The 16806-nt window shown below is 40.7% G+C and overlaps 1 protein-coding gene across 4 annotated transcripts in view; it reads right to left on the reverse strand.

Annotated features, from left to right (window-relative positions):
* Positions 1–16806, reverse strand: part of pcnx1 (pecanex 1) — a 56090-nt gene that overhangs the window by 22247 nt on the left and 17037 nt on the right. The window contains exons 6-11 of one of the 4 annotated variants that reach the window (XM_084743234.1): positions 15023–16756; positions 11507–11636; positions 7725–7918; positions 6020–6113; positions 4566–4623; positions 2580–2797 (exon numbers count right to left, since the gene is read on the reverse strand). In XM_084743234.1, the coding sequence (XP_084599360.1) occupies positions 2580–2797; positions 4566–4623; positions 6020–6113; positions 7725–7918; positions 11507–11636; positions 15023–16756 (2428 nt within the window). Of the gene's footprint in view, positions 1–2579; positions 2813–4565; positions 4624–6019; positions 6114–7724; positions 7919–11506; positions 11637–15022; positions 16757–16806 lie in introns of all 4 variants that reach the window. The other 3 variants (XM_084743233.1, XM_084743236.1, XM_084743235.1) reach the window with 3 other exon arrangements.

Raw genomic sequence — 16806 nt, forward strand, 5'->3', positions numbered from 1 at the left:
CATTATTATTACTGTTAGTATTATCTAATTATTATTATTATTATTATTATTATTATTATTATTATTATTATTATTATTAGTTATTCATTTACTAGCTATGTATTCAGTTTCTAACTGTACATAAGGGTATTCTCACATGTATTATTCTCTTTAAATTTACCGTTTTGTGATTTATTTGTTTAGTGGGTTTATTATTATTTATTTTTATTCCATTTTTTAAATTCTCTTTTCCCCCTTTATGAGCTGTATTGTATTTCCTCTGGTGACTCATCTGTTCAGTAAAAATAGTTGAAAAAAGACAATTTAAAAAAAAAATACAGACAGCATATGAGCAATCATGGTTGTGAAAATATCTGTTAAGACTCAAGTGCTAAGAAAACAGTATTTTATTATGTTAATTCAAAGAGGAGAGCTTAGAGAGAAGGACAATCTTTTCCAGAGTCTGGAGTCAGCAACAACAACAACAAAAAAAGCTCAATCACAGTTGGATGTTAAATAAGTGCATATAGTGATTGGTCATAAAAAGTGAAGAGACTAGAGAGTAGAGTGGGAGCAGTGCTTTATAAACATATAAAAGTCTCTTAAAATCAATTCTATCTTTCACTAGTAGATATGGTCTTTCCTCTTGGACAGCGAGGAGCCTTACAGCTTTGAATGAGCTGCAGATGAGAATAGGCTGACTGACTCCCACATAAAGATAACTACAGTAAATAGACAAGGCAAAAGCATCGTCTCCAAAATGCTTATCAAGTGGGATGATTTTAAACCTAACAACATAGGTTTTTACTGTGCAGCCAAATCCTCGTTTATCTGTAAAAAGCTTCGAGGCATTAAACATTTAACCTCCGCAGTGCAACTGAGTAGACTTAAATCAACATGGATTCAGTTTTGCAGAAAGTACTGCTGCATGTTGCTCCATGTAGCCTAACAGTAAAAAGTGATGTTATATTGTCTAAAGACTGAGCTGCATTGTGCTGCCTTTTAAGTTAATTTGGTAATTTATAGTAAATTAAATAAGTCAAAAAGTGAGCTGAAATGAGAATGATAAATGAACATTTGTCTGTAAGTCATATATGTAAATAATTATCAAGCCGTTACATTTTTTTAAAGGAATGTTATTTTAGCACCATTTCTTTTTTTTTTTTCCATTTTCTTTTTATTTTTGAAATACATCATTACATCTTTAAGTACATTCATGCCATTGGGTATGTAAGTACCAAGGGAAAAGAGGTATTTGTTTATATAATACATGTTTGTACACGTCATGTATATGTGGTACCTTTTCTTAGTCCAGGATTTTAGCACCATTTCTATAGTTTTGGTAAAACTTTCTCTGCTAGCTGTCAGTTAGACTACAGCAGGTAGAGCCAGCTCTGTTCACTAACTGACTGTGTGGTGCCGTCTAGCCTTAATGGATATGTTTTGTGCACTGAGTTAAGCTATATGAATTATGTCTTTATCTTCGCGGTGTAATTTTTGTTGTAGAAATCCAGAAGAGGAAACAAACAGGTAAAATTCAAGCTTTGTGTTTATTGTAGGACTTTTGAATGTTAACTGGCTGTGTAGCTCTGCTGAGCTTCCCAGAAGTCATGAGCGAGAGTTAGAAATTCATATTGATAATATCCAAGATTAACACAGAGGCATTATGTTTAATTCAAAGAGTGATTTCTGTTGATTCACTTGAGGTTTTTAAAGCAAAGACAGAGCTGGATAGAATAGCTTACATTATTCAATTGAAGAAGGAGAAGGAGAAGGAGAAGGAGAAGAAGAAGAAGAAGAAGAAGAAGAAGAAGAAGAAGAAGGAGAAGAAGAAGAAGAAGAAGAAGAAGAAGAAGAAGGTGCCCTTTATTAATCCCTTGTGGGGAAAACACGTCTTCACTCTGTTGTTATTTACACACATAAACACAGGCCTGAGATACACAAACAGGATCTACACACATGCATCATTGGAGTGATGTCAGAGCGAGGGGGCTGCCACATGCATGTAGTCAAGCACCACGAGCAGTGACGCTGAACAACCCCCAGAAAAATGTGACATTTAAGGAATGTATGTATTTGTGGCTTTAAAGCATGGATGGTAAAGCGTCGCTGAAGGGGTATGTTGTCATCTTCTGTTTCTCTTGCCTTTTAATCAGTCAGAAACTGTGAAGCAGTCATCATGGACTATCCTTAATTTCAGTGGGACTGACCTGATTAAATAAACGGTTAATGCTGTGCTGAGCAGAATTTTAATCTGTGTAGAATCTGTAGATGTAGTTGTTTTATTAGTCTAAATAATAAACTAGGGCTTCAGCTGAAAAAAAGGCAGGTACACAACATCTTGTTATTTATGCCCAGGAGAAAAGGAAATAAAAGTAGTCAAACCGGTGATGTACTGACTTAGTAGTGTGTGTTGTCATCACAGGCAGATACACATGAAGAGTGGAGTAGTTGACTTCACAATGACAAGTTAAACACTTACACAAATGAGTTTTCACACATTCATGAGTGTCATTTGGCAAACTCTGCCAGCGTCACTCGGAGGCACCCAAGCATAAAGCTGCATTATGTTTTGTAAAAATTTAGCTCGGCTGTCTTACCTGTCAAATAGCGCCAGCAGGGTAAGCCGGTCAAAGTGCAAGCCCACCCACAGGAAGGGAAGAAGCCACAAGCGGTAGTACTGTCTGGCTTTGCCGGCGGCAGCTGTGGCTGCGGGGTCCTCTTGTCCCAGCGGCGCGTCCTGGAGCTCCGGGCTCAGATCTCCGTCCTGCTGCTCCAGCAGCTCTGGGTCCATCGTCAGCAGACGGTTCAGACGGATCTGAGGGAGGGAGATCTGTCCCACAGTCAATCAAACTTACTTACACTGCAATTTGATCAACGATGCAACTTAAAATATTTAAGAAATGTGATTTAAATACAACCCAGATTCCACAAAAGTTGGAACACTGCGCATAAAGTAAAGAAAAACTGAATGCAATCATTTGTGAATCCTTTCTGACCTATATTCAATTGACTACAGTACAAAGACAAGATATTTAATGTTCAAAACAATAAACTTTGCCTTTTGTAAATATACACTCATTCTGAATTTGATGCCTACAACACATCCCAAAACAGCTGGGACAGGAGCAACAAAAGTCCCTACATCTACAAATGCAAGTTATGACTCTTCCATGCAAAGATTACATTAACAGTGTCCACAAAAGTGTGCTGTGGCCTGACGAGTCCAAATTTAAAATTGTTTTTTGAAATCATGGACATTGTGTCCTCTGGGCTAAAGAGGAAAAGGACGATCCAAATTGTTACCAGCTCAAAGTTCAAATGCCAGCATCTGTGATGGCATGGGGGTGTGTTTAGTGCCCATGGCATCATGGGTAGCTGTCACATCTGTGAAGGCCACATTAATGCTGAAAGGAACATGCAGGTTTTGAAGCAACATATGCTGCCATCTAGTCAGCGTCTTTTTCAGAGATGTCCCTGCTTGGTTCAGTAGGACAATGACAAGACACATTCTGCACGTGTTACAACAGCGTGACTTGGTAAAAGAACTGAGGTGCTAGACTGCAGTCCAGACCCGTTTCCTATTGAACATGTGTGCTGCATTATCATGTGCAAAATACAACAGAGACCCCGAACTGTTAAACACCTGAAGTTGATATTAAGCAAGAATGAGAAAGAATTTCACTTTCAAAGCTTCAACAATCAGTGTCCTCAGTTCCCAAACGCTGACTGAGTGTTAAAAGAAAAGGTGATGTAACACAGTGGTCCCAACTTTTAGAAATGTGTTGCAGGCATCAAATTCAGAATGAATATGTGTGTATTTACAAAAAAATGAAGTTAATCAGTTTGAACATTAAATATATTGTTTTTGTACTGTATTCAATTCAATATAGATCAAAAAGTATTTGCAAATCATTACATTCTGTGTTGGAACTGGGGTTGTAAAAACAGAAAACGTATAAAAAGGTAGCCATACAAAAACATTTACTACAATTAGGAGTGAATAAATAGAGAAATCATTAGAATGAGATCTTTTCTCTAAATTCCAGTGAGAGTGTTTTGGCTGTTACACAGAATAAAGACTGCACCATGTCCACCACCACCCCACCCACTCCCAGCCATCTGGATTCTTGTTTCAAAAATTGTAAAAAAGCTAGCTACAGATGATCAAATTCACCTTTCATGCTCATATAGGACACATCAGATAAGTAAACAGGCTGTAAAGGGTTTTGAAATCCAATAAAAAAAAAAAGAATTCAAAATCTGTTCTGCGCTGACCGGTAGTGGTAGTGTAGTGATTTTTAAATTGGTGTAATGTGATTTGGTCTGTGGTAACAAGAAAGGACAAGAAAGGGGAGAGCAGAACAACATCCAACACAACAAGAAACCTGTTCAAACTGACAATCATGAATGTGAGAAATAATATGCAGAAATATGCAAAACAGACATGCAGAGGAAAAAAGACATTGTTAGTGTTTCAGTCTGTCAGTCTTCTGTCTCTTTGTGCAGGTTTAACTCTCTCTCTCTCCCTCTCTCTCTCTAACGCACAGACACACACACTCAAAGCTCACTGGTTGGGTACTCACCAGGTCATGAGGGTAGAAGCGAACTGAGGTAGAACTGGAGAGGTGGGAGTCGGTGTCCCTGCAGGGCATTAGACAAAATGAGCACACTGATGAGACAAAAGCATCTGCTGCACTTACTGTATTAAATCATGATTCATTTCCTGGTGACCTCAAACTAAATAGCCAATAGGCTATTTGCTCTGCTTTTGTACTGTACGGTTGTGTGTTTTTTAAAAAGCTGAAGTTGTGCTAGTAACAACTCTCAGCCATCTCAAAACACCAGTGGGGCCAGAGGAGAGAACTCAAGTAAGATTTAGCCAGTGTGTTTGTGTAGCACATTTAAATACAACAAATGTTGACCAAGTATTATTTAAACATGCACTATGGTCTCCAAATCCATAAACTGCAGGGATGATTTTAATTTTGCAATTTAGTGAAGGTCAAAATCTGAACCAGAATTAAAGATAACACCTTAATTTCTTAGATGGGAATTTACATTCAAAGACAGAGACACAAGAACGTTGACTGGGATACTGGAAGAGTCTCTTGGGCTGAGCATGGGGGGCCCTTATTGCTTTTTCTCATTCAGCAGAAGAAACAGGATTTCCAGCGTTTTACCCCTTCAAGGCCGTTCAGCTGCAGTATGGATCACAAAATTTCAGCCTAAGGTACAGCTGAGTATCTTAATATAATATTAATGATGCAAAATGTTTAGAGCTGCAACTAAGAATTAAACTCTTTATATGAGTAGTCCAAAACTCACAGATATTCAGTTCACTATCACATAAGGCAAAGAAAAGTGGATTATTTTCTCTTCATCGATTGATTGTTTCAAATCTTGAAATGTTATATATTTTTTACAATAGACGCCAATAGGAAGCATATTAAAGAAAAGTTAAATGGATCCCAAAATGAAACCTAGCAGTACACCACATGTGATGGGTACAGAGGACGGGGAAACAATATCAGTTCTATGAAAGTAAACCACTGCTCAGTAAGGATAGAAATACAAGTACATTGCTTAAAAGGGTATATTTGTTTTCAAATATATGTTTTTTGAAACTGAATGACTGTCTGTAGCCTAAAAACTAGCTTAAAAGTTAAGTAAATACAAAGAAATGTTTGGCTAACTAGCTAATTTAGCAAAGCAGCTAACAGCATATGCAACCTCTGGCAAAACTTAAATATATGCATTACTCAGTCAGCTTTACACGCTTCTACAATATAGCTGATCACATATTATGCTTTGGTATATAACAACTGCACACTATCTCAACACGAGATTACATGCATCAATAATTCAGTTATCTGTTCCCAGTCAAGAACAATATAGAAGTTAAACATCTTTTTCCAATTTTGCAGAGACAGCTGAGCTGATAGAAAACACAGCAAGCTCATAAAAGCAGCCAGAGGATGTATTTTATCATCTGAAATACCAGTGAACAAATGAGATGAAACATCAGTTTGACACTAACCATACGTTATTGGAGGCTCGTCTGGTTGCAGGTTCAAAGTTGACCAGGGACATGTCACACCCGCCAACCTCATACAAAGAGGGCGTGAGCTTTCCTGAAAGAGAAAAATAAAACACAGGGGAGAGAAACAAAGTCAGTCCACAGAAATCACGAGCAAGAGTGACTTTGTCTGTGGGAATAATTTAATTAAACTACATGTTTACATGCCGGCAATCAGATAGCTTTGGTATTATTGCTGTGTTCATCTGAGCTAATGGGATCATTGAGTGACTGTATCTCCTCCCAAAGAGGCTGTTAGCAAGTCAGTCATTTCCTGCTTGTCTTGAACTGCAGTCAAATTGTTCCCATTGCATTTCTGTTGGTTAAAAGAAGCTTTATTGCAATTTATCCTGTGATGACAGTGCGAAAGCACGCACAGTACCTCACAGATTCTGAAAATAATTAAAGTGGCTGAAAAGAACTTGCCTTGTCTTTTTCATTCCAAAACTAAATACATAAATACTTAGGGGTATTGAGTAAACATTGGAATATAATTATAATATAATATGCTGCATTATTACTGACCCTCCAGGAGAAATACTAAAAAGTTGCCATGGTAATGCTGTTCCTGCTCAATTGCAGTCCAAACTCTTTATGTCATTTGTGTTTTTAATAGTTTGATGATTAAAAATGTAGCAAGGAAGAATGTGAAAAGTTTCTTGAGTTGTTAGATTCATACATAACTCTACGCTAGAGAAAATAGAGAAAATAAGTAGTATTCTCCATTGTGAAAAATAATATTAAAATATTAATGTGTCCATAGGTTGGTTTATGTCTCAAAATACTCCTTTACTCCCTTTTATTAAGGAAAAAATGAAGATCTATTCCCTTATTTTCATGACTATTACGGATGATTGTGCAATTGAAATTGGACTTCCTCTACTTCAGGATAAGAAAAAATATTTATTTAATCAGGATATTTGATAATGACCCAAGTTATATTTGCGCAATGCATTTTTTTCTGAAGAAATCATAGGAGAAATACAAAGGAAATTTTTTTTTAAGACTCTTTCTGTAACCAAGCAGAGGTGTTGTGTAAAACAAGGTCTGACATCAGAGTCACACATAAACTGAGACTGTCAAAGTAGGGAAATCATATGCAGATTACAGACAAGAATTATTAATGCTCTGAGATTACAGGCACTGAGACGCACACTCAGACAACCAAGTTTCCCATAACACCAATCTGCTCCGGGACAAATTATGAGTAGGAGTAGTAATCCATTTACCAGAGGAAGGACGTAAAACAACTTATGAAACCTTTACAACCGCTGACGTCCTGAGGATATCAGTAAGACATGTTCAGTGTTGTGAGCAGTGGGGGAGGGACCGCTGTGACCAAATGGTAAAATCCAAGTGAGGTCAAGTATTGGCTACAGACACAATATCACAGACAGAGATAAATGGAGCATAGATAATTGCGCTCGGCTTTGACTGACTGCATCAGTCCACCGACCGTGGATAATAGCGCTCTGCTATGACTGACTGCAACAGTCATATCTGTGACCAGCTCTCCTCAACCATCAATGCCGCTGCAGCAACTTCCTAACCACAGCATATGAAACCAGTTCAATACAGCCAAAAACAATGCTGTATGCATCCACCTCTCTGCTCAAACTACCAATCCAGCTCAAATTCCTTTATCGTAACATCTACGCCCCCCTACCGAAGTCATCCTGCAAGCTGGTAGCGCCCACGGTCGAGGCCTTGTCCTGAGAACCCTCCAGGTGTGTGCTTCCATTCCTGGCCAGCAGGGAGGCGCTTGTGCTCAGCACGGTCACCTGGGACGGGGTTCTGGATGGCTGACTTTTCACCTGGGAAGTAGAAGGCTGGGAGGCCTGGCTGAGAGCCTCCTGAAGACTGTTGGAGGAGAAGGGAGAAGGCGAGGAGATGAGAAGCGGTGGAGGACAGAGGGGGTGCTGTTGATATATAACATCATCTCGGGGGGGGAGGAGGAGGGTGACACAAGTAAATTACACAAAATAGAGGGATTACAGGTGATGTGATGCACATGCTGGGTGTCATAGTGGAGGTCCTCAACTCTGGGGTGACAGTGGTTGTGTGCAGGTGTTGTCTTTGGTTTCTTATGAAAATTTAACAAACATTATGGCTAACACACCTGATTTGTATCATGTCATTTGTATCCAATTATCACAGTGTTGCTTTAAACAGTTAATTTTCACATTAAAGGGCTAGTTCACCCCAAGTCGTGGTGTAAGTTACTGTAGGTTATGAAACTGCTCACAACAAGGTCTGTAGAGTAACCAGCTCATGACTTCTGGGAAGTGTTGTTGGGTTTTTCAAGTGTATTTTTTGGTGCTGTGAGCAGCACAAGTTGAGTGTCATCTAGTTCCATTATATTCAAGAGAAGGCAGAACATCTCTATGGTCAGTATCTCCAAAACTGTGTAACTCACACCAGAAAAATCTGGATGGATAAATAGGCCAAAGAAAAAATATTAATTTTTGATTTTGAACATCACCTGTTCAGTGCAACGTGGTGATGATTGGATGCAAGTGACTTGATACAAAGATGAGTAAAATTTACCAACAATGCATCACAACAATTCTTTTCACTCATTTTTCTTTTCATGTTCCACATTAACATGCACCCTGCGGGTAGACCTCCATGATGACACCAACTATGGATGAGAGTGGTGACACTGAGCGTAAAGCCCGTACAAGAAATGTTAAGGAAGCCTCCTCTAACACTAATAGCTCTAAAGCAAAGTCAAAGCAGTGTATAAGTGACTAAGCTCTCTTTTGATTTTTAGAAAAATCTACCCATAGTGTTTGTACCCTCGGGGTACAGCATACTAATGTGTTATCTTAGCAGAGGAGCACTAATGTTTAGGGTGAAAGAAAGTATTATGTGTTATACTTCAAATATTCTGTAGCACTTTAGACAGAGGAAAGTAATCAGAGAGAGCAATTACAGGGTCTAAAAAATTAACTAAAAATTTATTTGAAGGGGTGTTCATAAGACTCACATGACATGACACCTCTTCATTCATGTCATTTTCATGCAAAGTTGACATTGCTTGAGATGTCTTTGTTATGACAACTTGACATTATCAAACTTGAACTTAAATTATTTAGATTTATGCTTTAATATTACTTTGTATTGTCATATGTGCTTGGTTTTTACCTTGGCTGTCATGAGACTATTCTAACTGATTATTCCTAAGCTCCTAACGCCAGGACTAAACACTGCCTCTGAGGCCAGTTTGACAGGGAATGCAGCAGACAATATTTAGCCTACTTTAGCAACAAGTAAAGTAGTTCAGTGCAATCTGTACGTCGGGTAACTGTAAATTACCTTGGTACTGTACTCTGCCATCAAACTGGCCTTATAGCATTTAATGACATCTTTATGACAAGTCCAAATGCTACCACTTTAGTTAAGGTCAAGGAAAATATTTATGACACACTTACAACAAAATGCTCTCATGAAGACCAGTGTCAGAACCAACCACACATGACAGTGTAATGTAGTGTTTCTTTCAGTTCATGACAGGTGTTATGTAAGTCTTATGAACACCCCTTCAAACATCAAACATCTTAAACTCGATCACTGGTAGATGAGACTGTATGATTACAATTTTAAGTAGTCATAGTCTGAGTTAACTATTTGACAAAGTCTAAGACGTCCAGTGCATACTAGAAAAGTCAAAAAACGTGTTTGTGAAGGGACATGGGGAAGGTGGACGGATCAGTAGAAGAAGGGACAATTTTGCATTTTGCAAGTTTATTGACCCCTGGCAGGCTGCACACTTGTTTTCCTTGCTTAACGTTTTTCAAGGCTCAGCATTTAGAAATGTGACCTTGCTAAACAGATGCAGGAAAACACAGAGTCTTTTGGCGAGAGGTGAAGAGCTGTTGGCAGTTTTACAACAAAACTGGAGGAGTTACATAGACATCAGGAACTGAGGAACCTGATGTATATCCAGAGCATAAGACCGGTGGAACATAATCATTCAGCTTTATTCATTCTATATTTGTAGTGCTAACAGTGTTTAAATTGCCATTTTTATACAGTAATTTGGTCGTTTTTTGAGATATACCTCTGAGGGCCTTTGTGCTCACTAATCTGACAGAAGGGGACACAAGTTGTTGCCAAGAGAAAAACTGTGACCTTCCAGTTACGACATGGTCTCGCCAATCAGGCTACAACCTCAGGAGTGATAGTTCATTTTAAGTATTCTGTGGGGCGGTAGTCGATCATATCAGGTCACTGCCGTCTTGGACAGCAGAGATTAAAACACAGCTCTGTCCAAAGAGGACCGAGGTTTGTTTTCAAGGTTAGATCCCATATAAAGTTATGATTGGGACTGATAAGGGTACTGGAGACGCTCCAAATAAGACACTACAGGATGTTGCAATCAGACAAAGTGGAACAGATGACACCTCATAAAAACCAGCTTGGTTTGGTCGTATTTTGATCTAGAAAATGGAAATAAGGTTATATGCATGCTGTGGCAGAATATTGCTGGTGATAGCACTGATTGAAATGTTGTCATGTTCATAAAGCACAACGTAAAGTGCCTTACATGTCATTTCATATTGATTATTCAAGAATGATTAACAGCTTCAAATGGCTCTAAATTTTGGACACATTGATTTAAGAATTGTGCTCAATTTTGACTGTTTTTCTTACTTTTAGACTCATCAACTAGTCACTAGAAACTAGTTGAGATTTCTGTTTAATTGATAGGGAATGCCATTCAACATTCTTAATTGCAAACAGGAAACAACGGGACAAATGGTCATTTATCCTTTATAAATGAATGACAATGTATGTTAAAGGAAAAAAAAATTTGAATTCAAAAAAATTCTATAACCATCTTTCTGCTGTCAATTATGGCGTTAAACTTGAAAATTGGTGTTAAACAAAAATGGCTTAGGAGTGAGGTGTCTTAAAATCTATTAATGAGCAGCTGACTAAAACCAACAAACACACAGAATATTCCTGTGGGGACAGACTTAAACCTTTGATTTTCAAATTTTGATCAATATCATCTTCATCTCTCTCCTTAGAAAGGTCACTCAAAAGGGCAAAGCAATGTGATACAGCAGGACGTCTGTATTATTGAACGAATCATGCGCACTTCTGAGGGGAGACGGTGTGTCAGCCAAGTAGATTAGTCAGAGCTCGTGGCCTTGTGCCTTTGAGTTTGTAAGGACTCCATTCTTTGATCCACGCTCAAAATGTGGACTTTAAAAGATTAGATCATATGATAACAGGATGAAAGGAGTGAAGTCTTGAGAAAAGGAGGACGAAAAGACATCACATGCAGAGTGGAGACACCCATCCAGTGACAGATGATGTCTTCCTTGACGTCATGCACTGCAGAAGACGTAAATTGGTGTTGATGTGGGGGGACAGGAAAGAGCGCCACCTGGTAGCATGCTCATACCAGGCAACACAGCGGCTCCATGCACGGCGTACCTGAGAGGAGATCCAATGAGGGAGGTGGGTGGGGTGGGGTTACTCCCTGCGTTGTGTCGCCGCCGCACTGCCTGTCGACGAAACGTGCTACGTTCACGCCGAAATATGACCGTCTCCTCGCTCCCCGGGGCTGTCATGGTGAGAGACATCATCGGCCAGTCAGACTGGATGTTTGTTTTTTTGAGAGCTTTATGTGGACACTAGTATGAGGTGATAGTTCCTTGTGTCATGCAGAATTTCAGCTACATTTCAACAACAACAGTTACACAATCTGCTGCTTGAACTTTAGACACAAAAGAAGAGTTTCACTCCTAAATGAGAGCCACCATTTACAGCTAAGACATTACAACACGACAGAACAACACTCGAACCGGCTGTACTGCACTCGTGGTCGAATGATTAAGACGTGAGCCATAACATCCCCAAAATCGTTCTACCTGGGCACCTTTGCCACATAGCCCGACCCTCGCTGGCTCCCCTCATTTTCTGTTTCTTTGCTGTCACTATAAAATAAAGGCAAAATCCCCCCAAATAATCCTAGAACAACATTGAAGCATATGACTGAAGTGACACATTGTCCCAAAGCTTTGTAACTTTTAATGGACAGCCCACACTGTGGCCACACAAGTAGTGATTAAAGGATAACGGCACACTGACTTTCCCATGATCCTCTTAAGCCAATGCCTTTAAAGCAAAGAAAATTGAACTTTTGAAAGAAGAAATAACACATTTTCCTTTTCACAAATAAAAAGTTATATTCAGTAGAAATAAAACACAGCTTTTCTCAGTTCATTACACACAGGGGTTTTTTCTTGCTACAGCTTTTCCAGTAGCTCATGGTGGCTAATGTAAGCAAACTTAAAATAGATATTGCTGTGTAACTGCTATTACTGAGTCAGTCTGCTGACTTTATGTCTCTTCTCTGCTTGAGCCTCTGTTATGCTGCATGTTACCATTGCACTGTAATTGTGACCTGTGGCCACTGTGGCCGGTGTTGAGCAAAAGTTACATAGTCTTGCTTTAATGCCATTACCAATGGGCAACCTGGAAGAGAGCTACTAGAGGAATTCGAAGATTCATCTGTGACATGCTAAAATGCAGGGTAACAGAGGAGGACAAGCTACTAAACTCATAAAACTTTTCAACTCCTCCCTCAGAGTATCAGACACAATGAATCAATAGACCGGCCCTTGGACTGATTTCACCCCTGTCAGCAGCCACAACCCATAAATTATTTATTATTTATTACTTTATGCAATAATTCAACTGTGCAGAGCTCACATTGACACAGCATTTATACTGTGCATTTCATCTAATATTCTTATTTATGCTCTTCTTGCTTTTACACATACCACATTTGTTTCTTAGAATTTCTCTCTGCTGTTTTTAAATGCTACTGCTGGTTGGGTTGACCTATTTTGTATTCTACCACACTAAGCACGTACACTACGGCTGCACAGTTTGGTAAAAAAAAAAAAAAAAAAACATACTGCAATTCCTTTGACTGAATTTATGATTGCGATATGATTAGTGGAGGTGACCTGTTTTGCAAAAATTTTCATGCTTACCAAAAAAAAAAAAAAAAAAAAAAAAAAAGAGACTAAAATCATGATATTATTGATATGATATCATTATATTTATTGAGGTCTGTAACAAACATCTGTCATCTGGAGAACAAGAGTTTTAGGCCAAGTCAGCTGTGCAGCACTACAGTACCTCATTAAAATGCTGTAATGTGACCAAATTTCTAATTCTGACTCTGAAAATGACTCAGCAAATTCTAGCTAGCTTGACTTTCAAATTTAGCTTTTCATGTTTGTTTGTTTTTTTAATCTTATTCCCCGAAAAGACACTGAGGCCAGAAAACTCCAACCAATTACCCTCACTGGTGACCTCAAATCCAGTCAAAGAAGGTTTTTAACCAACCAGTGCTACGCTAGATTCTAATGCCAATGAATGCCTCTATGTGGAACTGACTGTGAGTCAGGCTGATAGCAGGCATCAAATGAGAATCAAACACTAATTATGAAAAGTTTTTCTGCCATCAGTCGACATGTCCAGACATATCCTGTCTAATACTGTTTATCCCAGGAGGTGAACACTCTAGAAAACTCAGAAACAACCAACAACATCATCAAGAAAAACATCTATAAGACACAGAAGCCAAAAAAACAAAAACTGAGACAGACAAGACCTCAGCAAAAATACAAGGCACAGTCTGCGAGTTCGAAGAATGTGGGATAGGGAATGTCTGCTGGACTCAGTGAGTATGACACTAATAAGAGAGCTGCTGTTTGTCTAACCTCAGCACAAAGCACACACTGTGCCATCATGCTAATAGTGATCTACACGAGGAACACTATGCTTGGGTCAGAATTGTCACTCCATGGAAACTCACCATGGTTACACTGAATGAGCACGGCAGACAACATCTCTTATGCGGCCACACAAACACAAAAGCAATAATGATGAAGCAAGCCTAATGTCAGGAGGACTACACCCAAAACAATCTCAATATGTCAATTCTGTCATCATGTTCCTGCAGCTAAAAGGCCAGAAAGCAGCTATCCAGTAGAGTGAGCATGATACAGAGCCAGACTGATATTATAGGCTTAATATTGGCTATATCTAGTAGGTATCATATTTTTTTACACAACATCATGCATTTTTTAGGTTTTATAGACAGCATTTTATGTATAACTGATCTTTTTTCTTAATTCAAGTTGATATATGTTTATAATAATTAAAAATGCCAGTCATAGTTTACTGTTTCACAGGTCCCTGATGTCATGGATTTTGATAAATAAGTGATAACTGGGTCATTATTGCAAAATAAATCCCAACAGGAGGGTGCAGGACTTGAATCACCTTGGATGGATTTATTTCACAGTAATGATCCGCTCAGTGTACATTATCCTGCTTATTACTTTAAATGTGAGATAAAATATTAGTTTAAAAATTATTATACTGATACAAAAATGACTTTATTGTTTCTCTTGTCTTTTATCAGAACTATACACATAGCAGCGGTCAGTTATTCAGAAAAAACAGACTTTAAAATGCTATAACTGAACAATCAGAATCAGAGTATTTACCAATGCCATGTGATAAATATAAATAAAGAATACTGGCCAATCGAATGTCTATATCAGAAGTTTTTTTTACTCCCTAATATCAGTTTACAAAATCCAGTATCGGTGAGGCTCTAGTGTGTTCAGTCCTCACTCAGTTATCACCTATCCATTCCAAATCTGCAATGCGAGTAAACAAAGCAGATTAATGACAGTGCCTATGTTCTGTCTAAAACTATATCAGTTCTGCTGATAATTCACAAAATAAAGTGCATGTCTAAACTAGTGGAGTAATCAGTGTCATCAAATGCTGAGAGGATTAAACAACATTTCTTGTGATGCATTCAGTCACTTCATAAAATGTGTACTAGTCATCAAACAGCAGCAGCAAACCAGACATGGTGCATTGTGTACAGTATGTTGGAGCGCTGTGTGTTGTACGTACCCCGCAGGGAAGCAGCAGTGGCATCCTGAGGCTCAGTGAAGGCTGCCTGATTGGGCAGACTGTTTCTTGAGCGGGTCACCGACTCAAGCTGGGAGGCCCGACCCAGCAAGGATGCAGCATCCAGGACTTCCCCTTCTTTGGCTTCCAGGTCCGACTTGGAGGTGGTGAGGGGCCGAGGCCCCGCTGGAGCTCCAAGGCGGCTGGGATCATTAAGGCAGGCAGCCGTACCACTGTCCAAACTCAACACTCTGGCATGTGTTTTGGCACTGCCTGTGCTGGGGGTACGGCGGGAGGTGCGCCGCTTTCCTCCAGTTCGCTCCCGTCCTGCCTCGGATCCTGCCGCCGCTTTTACTGCGGAGGAGGAGGAGGCTCCGTTGGCTGCAGTGTGCTTGGCTTTAAGGGCCCTGTAGCAGCCCTCTGGTGAGTGGCAGGAGCGGGAGGTGGTGCTAGATGAGCTGTCTGTGCTTAGGTGGTGGGTGGAGTGGAGACTTGAGGCACAGCTAAGTTCACTCTGGTCGCTAGAGTCCTCCTCTCCACCCCCAGTAAACACAGCACTGCAAGGCTTGGCCATACCACGCAGAGACATGTAGTCCCGGTGACGGCTTGCGTCAAAGCTGCTTGCCCTTTTCTTGCCGGTTCGCCGGCGTCCGCTGCGCCCTGTCGACAGCGAGGAAGTCCTCTGAACATTGTTGGCTGACTTTGGTTGACTGTCATCTTTCACCTGCTCCTGCTCAGTGCCAGCTACACCTGTTGAGCCATCCGCACTGGTCCTGACGCCGGGCTCCTCCTGGCCCCTGCCAGGTTCCACCAGCTCCTGGGGCGCAGAGGAGGGCGTGTCAGCAGGTTGTTTAGCAGTCAGCTCATTGGCATGAGGGTTTTTATTGGCCTCCCTGGAGGGGAGGTTGCTGAGACCTCGAGAGCTAATACTGCCGAGGCTAGAAGTCCTGCCGTCTGCAGGAGCAGATACAGCGTCTCCTCTGTCCCGCACACGTTCATCTCCTGAAAGCGAGAGCAGGCTCTCCACATGTGTGGAGCTCGTCTGCTCGCTGTGAAAGCTGCTGACAGTGCTGTTGGTGTCCCTGTCTGTTCCGCTGCAGTAGCTCTCAGTGGAGCCACTGCTGCGAGTACTGAGACTCCTCAGGCTATCAGCACTGCGCTCCCCACCCTGGGACTTTCCTCCTCCACCAGAGGCTTTCCCCCCACCACCCGCCTCCACCCGGTACAGTCCTGAGCTACCTTCCCCGGCCTCCCTGGAGGCTGAGCGGGCTACTTTGCGTGGTTCTTTGTGCCTGTAACACTCCATGCCCGAGGTGGAGGGCACAGCTTGGTCCTGCTGGTACAGCCGCTCAGCCCCCTCTCTGCCACACACCCCCGGCCTGTGAGGTCTGGCAGTCTCCAGCTCAGAAACAGGGTCGAGGCCGCCTCTCCTGGGTGGAGGGTACAGAGCGAAGTCTGGTAGATACGGGTCAGGGAAAGCAGAACCCGCCGAGCTAGAGGTCCGAGGGAGGCCCCGAGAACGGAGCTCCTTCCTAAAGGTCTGAGATTGCATGGATGCGTGTGTGGTCACTTCAGTGTCACAGGAGGAGTGTGACAGGCTGAAGTGAAAAGCAGCAGAGTTACAGAGATCAGCAGGCTCCCTGGACAGCTCCGAAGGACACAAAGAGGTTGATGGCTGCAAGGAGGCGAAGGAGTCGTTGGGAACAAGGCAGTACATCTTTGTGTCTGATAGCAGATCTAAATGGACAAAAAAGAAAATAAACATTAAGCACGGTGCTGAAATATCA

This window comes from Lutjanus erythropterus, chromosome 18 (assembly GCF_056507025.1).
Source record: "Lutjanus erythropterus isolate fLutEry1 chromosome 18, fLutEry1.hap2, whole genome shotgun sequence".
NCBI lineage: Eukaryota > Metazoa > Chordata > Actinopteri > Lutjaniformes > Lutjanidae > Lutjanus > Lutjanus erythropterus.